Raw genomic sequence first — 17,246 nt, 5'->3', positions numbered from 1 at the left:
TGCTGAACCTGAACAGACCCTGTACAGACAGCATCCTAAATAGCGTCTTTAAGACTTATTACCACTGTGCAGGATTGCATTCTAAATTTTATGGAGAATATTACTTAAGGGGAGACACAAAAATATTTTGCTGCATTTGTAGTCGTCCTATAGGTTTAATAACCCACAATTTACTGATTCAGTGCTTTAATAATTTACATAAATGAAAATTACAACTCTATACTGGCACTCTGCCATTTACAGACTTAACTCCGCATACCACAAGTGCAGAAGAGCCCTGGAATGCACCTGCCAACAGCAGAAGTTGCTCCTCCAACTACAGATTTTCATTAAAACCATTTCCTTAGAATCTAAATATGAATACAACTTTTGTGGATGTCCTACAAATGAAAGTCACAGTTAAACTATTTTTGGACACTACTCACAGTCTCTTCTTGTCTATCACTCGCTTAACTCGGATGGCTCTCTGTTCAGAATACAGCTTACACACTCCTGTTCAAGATAGCAATAAACAAAACTTTGGGTTAGACAAGCATGATTTCTTTCTTGAAAAATGCAATCATTCATTTTTAACCATTCAATAAATACTACGTACTTTTTAAGTAATCTTCAATGAAGTCCAAGACAGCTGTTCTGTGCTCCTTTACCTGAGCAGACTGGACACCCTTGTGTGCTGAAATACAAAAGAAAGATATAACAACATCTTTAACTTTTTACTGTATTACACAAAAGTTTGCACTTTCAGTTGATATGCAAGTTACATTCAAGAGGCTATTAACATTTTACATATTATATATTAGCATTTATTTTAAACATAGCTATAATTAAATATAGGTTCTGCAAACCAGAAAATCATTACAGCAAAAGCTGAAAAAAACTGGTGTCTTACAGTATTTACGCTACAGATTTGTTTTCTATGCCACCAAGTCATATTATGTAAATGAAATTTCTAAATAAGAATATATGTCACCAAGCTAAGCATAGCAAAACAGATCTACAGATTTGACTTGCTTACAATATTGAACTTTTAACATTTTAAATTCTCCAAGTGTATAGATAATGTGGAAATTTTGGAGATTTATTGTGTCAAGCATCCTTTTAATTCACATATATTAATAGTTCTTATTTTGATACTATGTAGTTCCCATGCATGACTGACTTTCAATGATTCTGAATAATGCTACAACTGTGTTCAGATGACATTTCAAAGGTGATGAAAATCTTTGGTATGTTGATAAAACACAAACATAGAGCAAGTCACCTTGAAAATGGCAAACCAAGAGCTCTCCCTGCAACTTTCTTAAGACGGTGTTGTAAAGGGATGAACCCATACTCAAGCTGTCAAAAAAACCTGCAGGACTCTGTTAAATTTATTTAATTAACTCAAATTTGGAAGGATTATACTTGTAATATCTTACATGTGGACAAGCTAGAAAGAGACAACCACTGAATTTTGTAACCTTTGGTTTATGCCTCTATGCCACAGTACTGAAATACTGTTTAAGCAGTAAATACCCAAGATTATCTTTTTTACAATTGCTAATTAGTGTATTTGCAGAATTAAATAAAATTCTATGCTCTGGCTTCTCCTTCCACTAACATTAAAGAAAATTAAGTACAGTACTAATCAGCCAGTGGGATTACATAGATGCAAACGAAAAGGCAATGAGACTCCACCAGTCTCTTTCCAGAAGCATTTCATATTCACCACTTTATCAATAACTATGAAAAAGCATTTAAGAGTTACTCAGTTTACCTTCTGTCCTCAGCTGATGAATGGCATCGGCACACGTCCTCATAAATATTTGAGCATCTTGGTCTATCTGATCACGCTCCGTGTCTGTCATCCGCACGTACTCAGACGTGATATGGCTGTGAAGCAAGACAAATCGTCACTTAAGAAAACCCCAACTTAAAATCTACAAGTACACACTTCAGACCTTCTCGCCACTCACCATCTCCACAGAAGCTTATAAATAAGTAAAAAGTGCAATAACCATCACTGATAAAAATGCCACTTCTATAAAGCTTAGAGGTTTTAAAAACCATTTTTGACTAGTAAAAGAAAAAGTAGTGCATCCTATCATCTTGTACATAATCAAATACTGAGCAGGTAAGGAGAAAATACAACTAGAAAATATATAATTACCCTCAGTACTTATTCCAAGGAGGCATATTTCAGTTCTGAAAACACAAAACAAGTAGGATAAAGGAATAGCTCAAATGTTGTGATGGTGGTGAAACACTGGAACAGGTTGTCCAAAGAGGTGGTAGAAGCCCCATCCCTGGAAACATTCAAGGCCAGGCTGGATGGGCCTACGAGCAATCTGATCTATCTAAAGATATTCTGGCTCACTGCAGGGGGGTTGGACTAGATGGTCCCTTCTAACCCAAAACATTCTACGGTCCTATGTTCATCTAAGGTTTCCTGACAATGCAGATATATTTGACTTTAAAAACAGGAAAGAAAACCTTAACTCACACCCTCATTTTAATTTAGATTTTTATTTATATGTGAAAATTTGTCCACTTGTTCAAGGTATGTATAATGCAGCTATATTAATGCAGTAAAACGGGTAAAAAGAAGGGATATTCAATTTCCAAAGCTAGCTCAATACCCCTAGTGATCTCTTACATACTTCACTGCAGTAATGCCAAATCTTCCCTGTGTCTGCTGCAATCTATGCCACAGGAATGCCTGCAACCAGTGCATGTCACCCAATCTCATCATCCCTCATCACACGCAAAACCACCACCTCCTTCCTGCATCTTCAAGGTACTGTCAGCATTGGTGTCCCAGGTCTCCTCCACAAAGTTTTAAGTTTACTGTAATGTCCCCAAGCACTATACCAAAATGTCTTCATTCCCATCCCATGTGACTGATTGCACATTAAAAAAGCGGCACATGGTTCATCTGGCTTAAAAATTAGTTTCTGCTTACTGACCAGCTACTACACACGCACAGATTAGCCAGCAAACAGGCAAACTGATTAGAAGTAATATTCTGTATTCTACTTGTTTGTTTCCAACACTGCCATGTATTTGACATCCAACTATCAGGGCTTTTTTTTCCTTCTTGTTAAAATTACTCTGAACATTATAAAGTTATTTTTTATAATTTACAGAAAAGCAGCCATATATAGTGTTTCCATTTATACTTTCCCAGCAGAGTTGCTCTCCTTTGGTCAGGACAGATGGATTTCATAAATCTGTGGCAAAATCCCTATGGCAACTGTAATCAGTGGTCTTCTAAACTGTAACTCTAATTTGTACTCTCTGAGACTGCAGCTTCTGAATGATGAAAGGTTTGAAACAGTCTGATTTTAAAAATATCTGAGGGAAAGTCTTTGCCCAGCCTAGTTAAGATGCCATACTGATAGTTATATATGCAATATAAGATAACTCATGTTGTTAAACATACTAGAACAGTCTCCTTCTCTGGAGACATTCAAAACCCGCCTGGACGCCTTCCTGTGTAACCTCATCTAGGTGTTCCTGCTCCGGCAGGGGGACTGGACTGGATGATCTTTTGAGGTCCCTTCCAATCCCTAACGTTCTGTGATTCTGTGATTCTGTAACAGTTATCTCCCCATAACTCCCATGGGGCTTTTTATTACGAGTTCTTAGCATATGTAAAGACAGAAAATCTATTCTGACATCCATCTCTGCATAGGCCCAGACAGAAAGGGACCATTAAGATGACCTGGTAGGGGATGATGCATGATTTCATTCAATGATCCACATCTAGAGAGTTACTTGAGTGTGTTAGGGCACACAGATTCAGATGGAAAACAAGGATGGAGTAACGGCTTCATGCTGGCCCCCTGATGAAGCAAAGAAGCCTCCACTCTTCTATTTCAGGTTACAATAATAAGTTCTGGCTGGTCTGCTACTGAACAGAGTATAAAGCTCTTACCTTTATATGTCCAGGTTCTTGTACACTGCCCAGCTTTGGGGTATTTGCAGAGTTCTATGCTATCCATGCACTTTCTAACATTACAGGGTAAAATAAAGATTACAAAATGCAAATCAGAGTTTTCTTTTAAATCAGACTTAGAAATACATATGAAAAAACATGCCTCAGGCATGCTTTATTTTTTTCTAACAGTATAACTAGTGATATACTGAGGATAATTATAACAGCTTTAACATTGGGGAAAAAAGTTCATTTACTTTTCATAGCTGCTAATACTAAAATAAGGTAGATCAAATTCTTAAATAGGAGTTTCACAGCTTCAAAGGTAACAAAATGTAGCTTAATCCAGTAAAAAAATGAAACAGAGTACTTTTCCTTTTATAACTGCTTACAGCTTACATAGTGTCTGGAGCCAGTGCTTTTGAACAAGAGCTGGTCAAGCCACTCAGAGGGAAGGACATCTGAAACCCAACCTCCTTGGGAAGGCAGGAATGGAGTCATACAATCACATCCCACTATGTCAAAACACACATGGCATCCACTAACAGGGTACTGAAGTTCCCATTGCACTCCCCAGGAAATCTGCACATTGAGATTTTACTGAAAATCCACCTAATCACCATCCCCTAGCCTTACAACCCAGAAATACAACCATTGGTTTAAAAAGAATGGGTCAAAGAAAACCAAACACACACACACACACACACACACAAACAAATCAAGCAAAACTGTAGTGGAACAACAGCAACAACAAAAAAATGCAGCCACGTCCTGTATGTCAGAGATACAAACACTTGTTCAGAAGTGGCAGTACCGCAGCATTGGGCTGATACGTCACTAGATCAAAAAAGCTCAAACGAAGCAGGTTTTTCAGAAGCAATCAGAAGAATTAGCCAAGACGCATACTGGCTAATGCATGCAGGGTAATGCAGTTAAAGAAGGGGGAAAGAGGGAAAATAAATTCTTCTAGATTTTTATCCTAATTGATAGGAGAAAGCTTCATGAGAAACTTGAGCTGGGAGGCAACCTGAATTATTTGTGATTTTCAAGAAGGTGGGTGAAGAATCAGCTAAAGACAGTAGCCATCAAGTAGGCAGACTTCAATAGTTTGGAAAAATTAGTAGGTTAAATTGGATAGAAAAGAGAAACTTAAAAAGTACCAGAAAAGAATTCAGCTGAACTAGTAGTTTTCATACAGAAATGACATGATAATTTGCAATTCTGCTCTTGATGAAAGCAAGAATAGGCAATGCAGTAAGAGATCAATGTAGCTACTTCATGAGCTACAAAAAAAAGCAGACTACAGAAAGTGCAAATTAGGTCTGATTGCTACCGCCAAGTCTAACGGAACACAGCATACAGGGACACAGTCAGAAAAGGCCAAGTGCGGGATGAGACAACTGGTAAGGGATGTCAGCGATAACAACAGATTAGTCTGCAAGTACTACTAAGAGAAACACCTGAAACAGGAAATGCATCTAATGAAAGGATGTATCTTCACTGCCAAGAACTCGAGGAGAATAACTTGAGTGCTAGGTTGATGAAAAGATGAAGTGTAGCATCTTCAAAAAACAGGGTTAAGGAGGGGGAGAGGGGAAATATGGAGGACCTACAGAGCACAGCCTAGGAAAATACAGGAACAAATAATCAAACAATTATTAAGCGCTTAGGCAAGAACAGAAAGATAACCAATAGCCACGATGTACCAGGAGTAAGTCATATGCAGTATAGTTTACTTCTGGGATGCAGTAACAGGTCTCATGGATGGATGGAATGCAATCATTGCTATATATATATTCTTTTTAATGTGACTTCTGTTACCATCTCACATGGCATTCCCATAAGCTACCAGCAAATAAATGAGTTAGAAGAAACAAGCACCATATGGATGTGAAACTGTCTGAAAAGCTGTACTTGGAGTACTTACACACCAAAGCATAAAAATACACTGCACTGTGTTCCACAGGGGTTTGTCTTGAATTGAACACTATTTAATACTTTCATTAACAACTCAGACAGCAGAATGGAGTATACACTTATTAAATCTGCAGAGGCATAAAACTAAGCGAATTAAAACTGTATCAAGAGAACAAGACTGCAGTTCTAAACAATACTGCCAACTTGGAGAAATGACATGAAGAATTTGCATCAGGAATGGTCAGAGGCCCTTTGCTGCAGCAGAAAAACTATTTGAACCCACAGAGGATGGGGAAGAACCGATTGGGGAACAGCTCTTCAGAAACTCATCTGGGATCACACTGGATCATAAACCAAAAGTAACAACATGTTGTTGCATAAAAAGTCATCACTACAATGGGACGCATAAATGCCGTACAATCCATCACAAATGAAAGGTAATCTCACTGCCATCCCTAGCGCTGTGCAAGGCCTCAGCTGGAGTTTTGCTTCATTTCAGCACCTCACTGCAACACCTACTGGGACAGCGTCCAAAGGAGAGGAACAAGTACAATCGAAGCTTGAAGAGAACACGTATGAAAAACCAAATATGCTGTAATTGTTGATTCTAGAAGAAACTGAGGAGAAACCAAAAAAAAATAGTGCAAAACAATAAAATTCTAGTAGCATGGAAAAGGAAACAGGAAAAAGCAGAGGAATTTCCACTGAAATAAATACTTCAAAGCAAGCCAAGCAACACAGCGGTAGAATGGCCTGGTCATTCTCTTTCTGAATGTGCCGGCCATGCTCCTTCCAGCCTATCATTACTACGATCCTGTTTTGCTGGCAAAGCACAAGGAACCAGAGCTGACGGAAGCATTACATCAGCTTTTGGAATCAGTAACTCTTTCTGCTGGTGCATAAAATATTTTCTGCTTACTGATTCAATAAAGACACCAAATCAAGCAGAAAAACTTGATTTTCCTCCAAAAACATATTACAAGAGAGAGAAGCAAGAAGCTGAAATAAATCAATTCTAAAATCCTAACGTGTACTGGTTTAGCAGAAATATGCCCCATGTACCACCTGCACATATTGCCTTACAAATACATAGATATATATATAGAGATATATATATATCTCTATATATATATGCTCCCCCAAACACATAAGCGTGTAGGTGTATGTGTAGGTATGTAGGTAGCTATATGTATAATCTTAGTTGTAAATACAGTACACATTTTAAAATTTCTTCCCTTTTGGCATTTAGTAAGTTTTAAATTATTTCTTATTTAACTACTAAATTTAAACATTATTTATTATGTTTTGTGCTTTTTAATTTACTGCCTTTTCCCATCCAAATACTGTCCAACATAAATTCAAGGTAAAAACCTGTATACGCAAACAACAAAACATTCCACAACAACATATTTAAAACATTTTCATAAACTCTGCAGGGAAGCTTTAGCTACTAGAGCAGGCAGTGCATTCCTGAATTTGTATTTTCAGTTCTGTAAAATATAGCTGAGAAACTCCAGAATGCTGCTATGAAGAACTACTATTTCTCAAATGTGATATATTAACAGAGTATGATCAAAAAAGAAGAGAAATAATTTGAAAATAATTCCCTGGAGAACAGGACAATACCATATACTCCTCCACGACGAAAGTCTTTACAGATCATCAATGTGTTTTACTATCTTAATACAACAAAGCCTTGCTTCTTCTGAAAACATGATTAATTCAAGACAAGAAAGCAGTCTGGCATTGTACAGGAGCCAGTAATACACTATTTTTAGAGTCCTTCAATGGCTACTTCTTTTCTTTTATTGGTTAAGCCAAGGGAACACTCTCTGTAAAACATAGGGCAAGCATTCAACGATTTTCTATTACGTGGCAATCATGTAACTGATCTATTGCTTCAGGGTTTTTTGGTTGGTTGGGTTTTTCCCCAGCTTTACTAGGGAGATAAATGCTAGGGCAAGTCATAATTGCTGGGCACCAACATTATTTTTTTAAGACAGAAAGATAAATTATTAAGATTTTTTTCCAAGTATATTATTTGCAATAAACAGCATATGAAATGTTCAAACACTAAACTGTATGGAAGCGTGTAATGAAGACACAACAGAAGCCACCTACCCAGCCTTCCCCATGGAAAAAGCATCATTTCTACTCAGAAGCAATCTACACTACACTGATGAACCACCTAAGTATCTCCGCAGCTGCAAAAGACAGTATGTTAGTTGTCTAATAATCCCAGATGGGAAGCTCTTCACTCAAAGATTTTCCTTTCAAATATGAGGTGTTCTGTGGTAAAAATCCAGAATTTTCTCAATTCCTTTCCAATTTCTGATTAAAACAGTAGGAATCACTGCTGCTCTTTGAACTGTCTAAACCTCCAAAGATCCTTCAGAGAAACTGGAAGCTGTGGAGGAATCCCAAGAGGACCATTTCAAATTCCCAGGTGCTAGGGCACTACAGCTAACTCCGCAAACTCTATTTAACACAAATGTACAAACTGTCTTGGTGGTTCGATGATCAAAAACATGAAGGAGCTGATGGTTAAAAGCAAAGGCAGAAGTTGTTCAGAGATGAAACATCAGGCAGTTTACCAAAGACTGAAGATAGGCTCTCACACAGCAGTGCAGAAATCAAAGTAGGAAGGCATTATAGCAAAAGTACTGAGAGGAAAAATACATAGAATGTATTGCAGTCATACACTAAAAATGGGGAGGTAAGTAACAATCCTCATCTGAAAGGAATGGTAAGCACTCGCTTAAATAAGCAAAGATAAAAAGAAGAAACTTCTTCTCAGTGAGGGTAACCAAGCACTGGAACAGGCTGCTCAGAGAGGTTGTGGAGTCTCCTTCTCTGGAGACATTCAAAACCCACCTGGACGCATTCCTGTGTAACCTCCTCTAGGTGTTACTGCTCCAGCAGGGGGATTGGACTAGATGATCTTTTGAGGTCCCTTCCAATCCCTAACGTTCTGTGATTCTGTGATAAAAAAGCACCCACATCTCGTTAACATTTTCAGGAACCAAGAGTCTCTGCCTTCTCCTTTCCAGGAAGGGTGATCAAGTTGTTCTGCTGGAAACAGTTTATGATCAAAGGGAGACAACAGAAGCAGCCACCTACCCTTACCCTTCCAGAAATGAAAAAAGGAAAGGTACTATTCATTTTCCCATTGTGGCAACAGAAATGAGAAATTATTCCACTACAGTCCTTAAAGTCTCACCAGCCAATCACTTACGAGAGAAGAGTAGGAGTCAAATATTCAGACTTTATAGAGTCAGTAAGGGGCATTTTCATTTTTTCTTAAGGTACTGTTCATCACTAGCTCACTAAAGATACACATTAGTCAAATGCAACATTTTATCTGCATAAGACAGGGCTCTAATATTAAATAAAAGAATGGTACATATAAATTTACTGATCCTTTCCTTAGTGGGTGTAACCAATAACAACGTGAGTCACTCAGAGTCTTTGCTACTCATTCAGTCTTGTCATTATTTTTCAGTGGGTCAATGTCCAGATGGAAGACGGTGACAAGTAGTGTCCCTCAAGGGTCTGTACTGAGACTAATGCTGTTTAATATCTTCATTAATGATACTGACAGCAGGATTGAGTGCACCTTCAGCAAGTTCGCTGACGACACCAAGCTGGGTGGGGAGGTGAATGTGCCCAAGGGAAGGGATGCCATCCAAAGGGACCTGGACAAGCTGGAGAAGTGGGTCCAGGTGAACCTCATGAAGTTCAACAAGGCCAAGTGCAGTGTCCTGCACCTGGGTAGGGGCAATCCCAAGCACAAATACAGGCTGGGTGGAGAATGGCTCAAGAGCAGTCCTGAGGAGAAGGGCTTGGGGGTGTCAGTCAATGTAAAACTCAACATGAGCCGGCAGCATGCGCTTGCAGCCCAGAAGTCTAACCATAACCTGGGCTGCATCAAACCAAGTGTGGCCAGCAGGTGATTCTGCCCCTCTACTCTGCTCTCATGAGACCTCACCCGCAGTACTGCAACCAGTTCTGGGGCCCGCAACACAAGAAGGACATCAAGTTGTTGGAGTGGGTCCAGAGGAGGGCCAGGAAGCTCATCAGAAGACTGGAACACCTCCCCTGTGAGGACTGACTGAGAGAGTTGGGGCTGTTCAGCCTCGAGAAGAGAAGGCTCTGTGGGGACCTTATTGCAGCCTTCCAGTTCCTGAAGGGGTCCTATAGAAAAGCTGGGGAAGAACTTTTTATAAGGGCAGGTAGCAATAGAACCAGGGGAATTGGTTTTAAACTGGAAGGTAGATTTAGATGAGGTATTAGGAAGTAATTCTTTACTGTAAGAGTGGTGAGGCACTGGCACAGGTTGCCCAGGGAGGTTGTGGATGCCCCTTCCCTGGAAGTGTTCAAGGCCAGGCTGGTCAGGGCTTTGGGCAACCTGGTCTGGTGGGAGATGTCCCTGCCCATGGCAGGAGGGTTGGACTGGATGAGCTTTAAGGTCTCTTCCAACCTGAACCATTCTGTGATTCTATGATTGATTCTATGATAACTTATTATTTTTCCTTCAAAAAAGCATTGTAGATAAAGTCCAAGTTTTCACCATTACTGTCACAGGTTTTAAGAGGAATACAACCCCCAATTTTTAAGCCAAATGACAAGAAATAACCATGCATTTGGAGAGAAGTTTGAAGGAGTTTCTAGAAGCGTAAATCAGGAGTCTTCTAATATGCCAGCTTCAAGTCCCTTTCCATTGTAACTCCAACTGTCAGTGGAAGGTGATACCACATCTCTGGTACTGCCAAAGCTCTCTCAAGTTCTCTCCAGAGAAGGATATCACGGTAGATGGAATAAAACAGGCAAGAAGACAAAACAGAAAAAGGTTCCTTATCACAGAAACCAAGGTGTAAAAGGAAGCAAATTAATCCTGAGAAACATTAGAGGATGAAGGTCAATAAGCTTAGATCAGTGCACCACTAGTTTCCTATGTTTTGCTATTTATGTAACTTATAGCTAACAATCAAATCAGGAAGAAGGAAGGTGAATAAGCAATTACTAATGCTTGAGGGTTTTTTGATTCAATTTAGGTATTTCAGTTGAATATTTAAAGTTTGATAAAATGGGTCAGGGCCTTAGTTTCAATTAACCCTTCTTCCAGTTGTCTTTCTCCTTGCTAAAAATTTTCCTCTAAAAATGAATTAAAGACATCCCCTCTGTAGCAGGATATTTTATGTATGCCAAAAATAAAAACACAATTTCTAAAGAATTCATAGTCTGCAAAAGTAAGGTCAAAGAACCTGGATGTAGCACATTATGAAGAAGTTTTACAAGGCATGCAATAATTCAACTTGGCAACTCAAAAGCTGAATTTCACCAACACATCATGCGACAGCTGAAAAACAAATAACAGGATTGGCAAATACAGAACAGTCAAATTTTGTTAACAAAATCAAACCTCCTAAGATTTATACTAAAAGGATGTGCTGGAATTTAATTGTTTAAAAATTTTCCCCATAGCTCAAGTATTGAGAAGTTATTAAAACTGCCTCATAATTGACCTTAGTAATGTTTATAAACATGTAAAAGGTGAGTGTCAGGAGAATGGAGCCAGGCTCTTCTCTGTGACAGTCAATTATAGGACGAGGGGCAATGGGTGCAAGCTGGAGCATAGGAGGTTCCATGTGAACATAAGAAAAAACTTTTTCACTGTGAGGGTGACAGAGCACTGGACCAGGCTGCCCAGAGAGGTTGTGGAGTCTCCTTCTCCGGAGACATTCAAGACCCAGCTGGACGCGTTCCTGTGTGACCTACTCTGGGTGATCCTGCTCTGGCAGGGGGGTTGGACTGGATGATCTTTCGAGGTCCCTTCCAACTCCTAATATTCTGTGATTCTGTGAATAAGTGAGGCACTTGCTAAGACTGCAACACTGAGAGTATGGATGCTATAATCCCCTTTGCATCTACAAAAACAGAACAGCATAATATGAAATTTGACAGTACTATATACATTTTAAATTTGACCATTAAGGACAAAATCAACTGCAATCACAGGTGAGATCTGGAAGATTCTTTTATGGTATAATAAAGGAAATGACACTTTTTTCCTCTCAATTAATATTGGTGAAAAAATCACCAAGAATGATCATGGTAACTGATTAAAATGAGTTTACAAAAAGTACATTAAAAACCTTTAGAAACTAAAATAGCTTGGACAAATTTTTACTCCTCTTATTACTTCAATTTTATGCACAATACTGCTAATACAAACAGTACCCAAAATTTAACTGCTACTGACTGTTTGCTCTCACTGCAGTTATTTGCCGTTACTCGGCTTACACCTTCACATGAAGTTTTCACACAGTAAAACCAGTTATTTCAGTACTAAATTGGTAGCTCCACCTAGTGTTGTCCATGACCTATTCCAACAGGAACTGAAAACCAATGAGCTAGTTATAACACATAAGCTGTACACGGCTTTGCTTGCTGCTTGCAGAAGCAGTTCCTCACACACCTTGCACACAGAAGTGACACCTACACCCCCAAGCTCCATTTTCACCACCACTATGAATAGCTCTCATGGTCTTACATGTATGAAACATGTCAAAATCTTCTTTGTGTTGTCGCATTTCTGAAACAACAAAGTGCTGCTTTTAAAATCTCAAGGAGACAAAAAACTGTGTCAGAAATCTCCTGACCATGTACTCAGGGATGCATTTTGACCCCGTTGACTGTACAGCTATTGCTTCTCAAGATACATTAACTATGTATTGCTATCACTGTGACACACCCTTTCAGGCCTAGAAGTTGTTTCTCAGAAAGACTCTTCCTCTGGTATGGACAGAGCCTAGGGAATAGCAGACAGCTCATCTGTTCCTACTCTCTTCTGTGTTACAGATATCTGTCTCGATAATGCTCTTATTTGGTACCTGTGAAGCCTTTTGGAGAACGGTATTAAATTGACTTGGGAGTCAGTGTCTTCAACATAAGATGCCTGTAATCTGCATTTTTCTCTACCATAATTGCAGCAACAGCTTAGCTTTAGTCAGGGTTGTGGCAGAATGACTGCAGACAGGGGTGCAAAAGTAAAGCGTTTCATTTAGATACACTCTCCCACAAAAATCCCCAACCAACTGCATGGTGCACGTCTCAGCTGACCATGAAGAAAACAAAGCATTTAGTTGTTTTAAGTCCTATTCCCCCCTCCCGAGAAGGGCACTGCCACAATGACCCACTTCTGTCACCTCAAGAACAGCTTGCTGACATTCCCTTTAAAGCGGTTGCACCCTACAATCTGGAAGTGTCACTCAGTAGAAATTCATTGGCTTCTTTATAAAAAGAGAATCCCAGTTTTTTTGTATTGCACACACTGTACATTCTTCCAATTTTATAGCTGGTTTGAATTTTAAAAGTTTTGGTTTTGAACCACAAATCTCAAAATAAAGTGGAGTCACAGAACCTGGAGAACACCTCTTTCCCTGCACATAACCAGGGTGGCAGATCACCCCAGTTTAAATGACAGTCTGACAAATGCACGGGAACTGCGGTGAGCATTTTGACACAGACAGATATCTTTCCCCCAAAGACAGCATTCGCTGTATGTTATGTTGCATTGTTCATTTTTTATCTTACACACAGCCATAGACTGAGAAGGAAGAAAAATAATTAGTTAGATGTTGTGGAGTCCGCATTATAAAGACACACAGGGAATACCTACTTTTTTCAAATACATATACACAGCAGTCATAAGTGTGTCACACACCCATCTCTACAGCATGAAATAAACTGGTGATTAGTTCAACGGGAACTTCTATTTACAACAGCCAAGTTAGTTAAGTGGTGATACCTACGAAGCATTGTCTGTTTCTGGAATGAAATATTATGCAGCCTATAATATGACTACCAAGTCTGCACGTAATAAGAGTTTCATTAAAAAGCAAGTTTCCCATTTCACCAATGATATTTGTACTCAGTTCACCAAAATACTAGTTGCAGTAACATTTAAATCTCAGGATAACCTGACTTAATAATTCATTAAGAATGTTAAATCCACAGACCACAAGATATTTTTTCTTTTTCACCAACATCAACCTGTAAGCTCGTTTTTTAATCTAAAAATCCTACTACTAAAGCTATTAACAAGTGAGCAGATGGAGCAGTTTTGAGTCTTTCATAATGGCTGAACAGAATCAAAACTTTCTCCACAAAATAACAGCTACAAGAACTGAAGCCTAAAGTTTTTGTCACAGAAAAGCAAACCCTGAGCTGCTGTCCCCTGACACCACGTTCTCAATGGCGTCTTTCACCTGGAATTCACATTCTGGTGTCTGAAGAGTTTGCATGACTCTCCTCCAGGACTTGCTGAAGCTGTATATAATTTAGTGACAAAATCCAGGTTTAGTGTCACAGAGGGAAAGGGATGACCTGGATCACAGAATCTGGTCTGTCCTGCCATCTCTGGAACCGCTTCAGTCTGCTCTGCAGGTCCGTAGAAGGTGCTGGACTTGGACTTCAGAACTCACTCCTAAGAGCCAGAAACCTTGACATTCTGAGTCTCATTTTATTTAGGACCATTTTCTTCTCATGACAGCACTATTCTTCACCTTAAGTAGCCTACAGTAAGTCAATTAATGAGCAATCTGTGTTCTTTTTTTAGCCGTTATGTCTATAGATTTTTAAGCAGTTCACTTTCCCAAATCTTAAAATAAATAAATAAAACTATTTAAACACAAAGCACCTACCTGTAAGCATTAATGTAATCCTTTCTGTGTTGCAGAAGAAAATCCTTCAGCTTTCCAATATGAGAAATCTAAACAAACGGAAATCATAATTAAACTTCATTCAGATTACTTCTATGTTTAAAGTTCAGTATTCCACACTTCAAACATGAATTAGCAAAATTATTTATTCTGCAATTAAAGAGAATCATGAAATTTACTCTTTTATACTGGAATTTTCACATTTTGCAAGCACTCAATACTGAAAAAAATCTAAAAAAGATCTGTTGTATGAAAGAAGAACTCAGGAAAGTAGTAAAAATACATCCTCTATCCAAAAGTCTTAAACTGAACACTACTAAGGCACTAGAATGTAACTACAACATTAAACATTTAAAATATTAAACATTAAAATAATAACATGAAACACCATCTAAACTGGCAATCAAGAATCTAATGTATGTTTTAGAAAATAAACTCATTTTAGAAGATAACGCAAGAAAGTTTTAAACATTTTATTAAGTACGATATTCAGGTTCCGTTATTAGAACTTGTAGAGCAACGTGCTGCCTCTCTTTGTTTTTGCAATAATACAGTGACCAGTTTGTGCTCGAACTGAAATACAGTATCTGCAGTACATAGAGGTGCAGTATCTCTATAATCTGATAATCATCAGTAAGTTTTGCCAGAGGATACAACCCTATCGAATTTCTATTTCTGGATTTCCACTTCACTGTAAATACATTTTGATGTAAATCCATTTGATTTTCCTTATTAAGAGTCTTAACAAAGACCCTTCAAAAAGATGAAAACATCTATTTTAAAAATATCTGAAAGATCTTTGGCAAACTTTAGTCTGATTTAAAAGATTTGGTGTAGCAGAAGATGCTGCTTATTTTAGAGAATGGAGGAACTACAGAAATCTGGTTTAATTGGCCAGAGAAAGGAGGTGACAACCAATACAACTTCCTGGGCCATTCCTGAAGGAGAAGGAGGAGAATTATATACATTAGTGCTATATAATTTCAAGAGGGAGGTAGGTGAAACCTTTCTAAAGCCTATTATCCAATATTCATTAATAATTCAGTGTAAAAAATAATGCAAATAATTTTACAAAACAATAGTTGGTTTAGTTTATAAATACAATAAAAGGGGTTTACTCGTGTATCTGGGAAAAAGCACCAGAAGCTGTTCAAGTCTTAAAATCCTATTTTCATGCAAATGTCCCCTCTAATTAAATAAGTAGCAAAAAAAAAAGAGAAAGAACACAGAATAGTTGATAAATAGAAGATTAATTCCCCAATTATTTTTTTTAAAGATCAGCAGCTCTTTGAAAAAAGAGGAAAAAACATACTTAGTAAGACCACAGTGATTTGTACAACTAAAAATAAGTGTTTCTTTGTACAAACAAATACACATACATTCCTTATTATTGTTTGCTCTGTTTTACTTTTGCCACAACTCATTGTATTGGGTAAGAATTTTCCCAGTTTTCATGTGGTTAACAGCACTGGAAATATCACTCCATTCATAGCACACTGAGTTCTGTTTGCTCTGTACCTCCAACAGATCCCAAGTTTCCTAAGTGTGTCAGCACCATCACAAGCAGTAAGAAGGGAAATACCGAAATCAGTACAAAATCAGTGAGGCGCAAAGAATAAGCTCAACCATTCTACAGATGTTCCTTCTCATCACCACCGGAACTTATTTTCTGTATACTAATCCCTTTCTGCACTCAGACTTGGTATGTCATGAAATTTGCTGAATAGGTAAATTAAGCTTGACTATGAAAGCAAAACATTTAAAACAGTCATACAGTGTTTCAGTAGAACAATGACACTTAACAGGCAGAAAGAAAGTACTACAGAGGACAAAGAGTAGAAATGTGAAATAAGAAACACGTTTCAAAGCATTTACATTAATATGTGAACAAACACTAAACCAGAAAAGAGATTAACAAAATTTTATAAGTCATCATAAATCTTTAAATTATTGCAATAGCTACAATTTAGGAGTGATTAACAAGCAGAAAGAATCGGAATGACAAGCAAGAACACTGTCTTACAGTAATTAATTCATCTAGCCACAAAGAGCATTCTATTTAGGCTAAAATTGTCATCGTGTGTTTGAATTGCACTGACCCCACTTTGCCTCTCCTTCATTTGTAAAGCTATTTTCATGAATTTAGAATGACACCATTATGCCCATACTCACATCGAGCTCTCAGTTCCCAAGATTTGCATCAGAAGTGAGACTTCTTGTTCTACTTTCCCTCAAATTCTAACAGCACGTTCTGCCATCCCGCACCGCTACTATTTCTCTTTTACCTTTTCTTACCGTGTACTACTGGCATAGCTTTGAATTCAATTTATTACAGTATCAGCAAAATTAAACAGTTTTTCTGAAAAAGAAGGTCTCACTAATATGAAAGGGAATTTAAATTTTATTTTAAAAAAAATTAATACAGTGCTTAATCTTCTGCAGACACAGAATATCCCCAAGTATAGAAATGTAAGACTTGAAGAGATCTCCAGGATCATCAGCTGCAGTGATTCTGAGGTTATCAGAGACACACCATATGCTCTTTACAAAGTCAGCAAGCTCCAGTCTGAAAGTAATAAAGCATGTCCCTATTCCAGCTAAATGGCTTTACTAAAATCCTACTGCTCCTATTACAACTAAGAGCTGCCAAATTCCAAGGTTTACAGATTATTCATTTCTGTACACCTGTT

General features: G+C 38.1%; 1 protein-coding gene across 1 annotated transcript in view; it reads right to left on the bottom strand.

Annotated features, from left to right (window-relative positions):
* STX18 (syntaxin 18) overlaps window positions 1–14,606 on the bottom strand; it is a gene marked incomplete at its 5' end in the record, with an annotated part of 31,424 nt that extends 16,818 nt beyond the window's left edge. The window contains 4 exons of the mRNA XM_010189411.1: window positions 426–492; window positions 596–673; window positions 1,757–1,872; window positions 14,539–14,606. Coding sequence (XP_010187713.1) covers window positions 426–492; window positions 596–673; window positions 1,757–1,872; window positions 14,539–14,606 — 329 coding nt within the window. The remainder of the gene's footprint in view (window positions 1–425; window positions 493–595; window positions 674–1,756; window positions 1,873–14,538) is intronic.
* Window positions 14,607–17,246: the final 2,640 nt, after the last annotated feature.

This window comes from Mesitornis unicolor, unplaced genomic scaffold (assembly GCF_000695765.1).
Source record: "Mesitornis unicolor isolate BGI_N332 unplaced genomic scaffold, ASM69576v1 scaffold8660, whole genome shotgun sequence".
Lineage (NCBI taxonomy): Eukaryota > Metazoa > Chordata > Aves > Mesitornithiformes > Mesitornithidae > Mesitornis > Mesitornis unicolor.
This window is presented reverse-complemented; position numbering and strand designations above follow the sequence as displayed.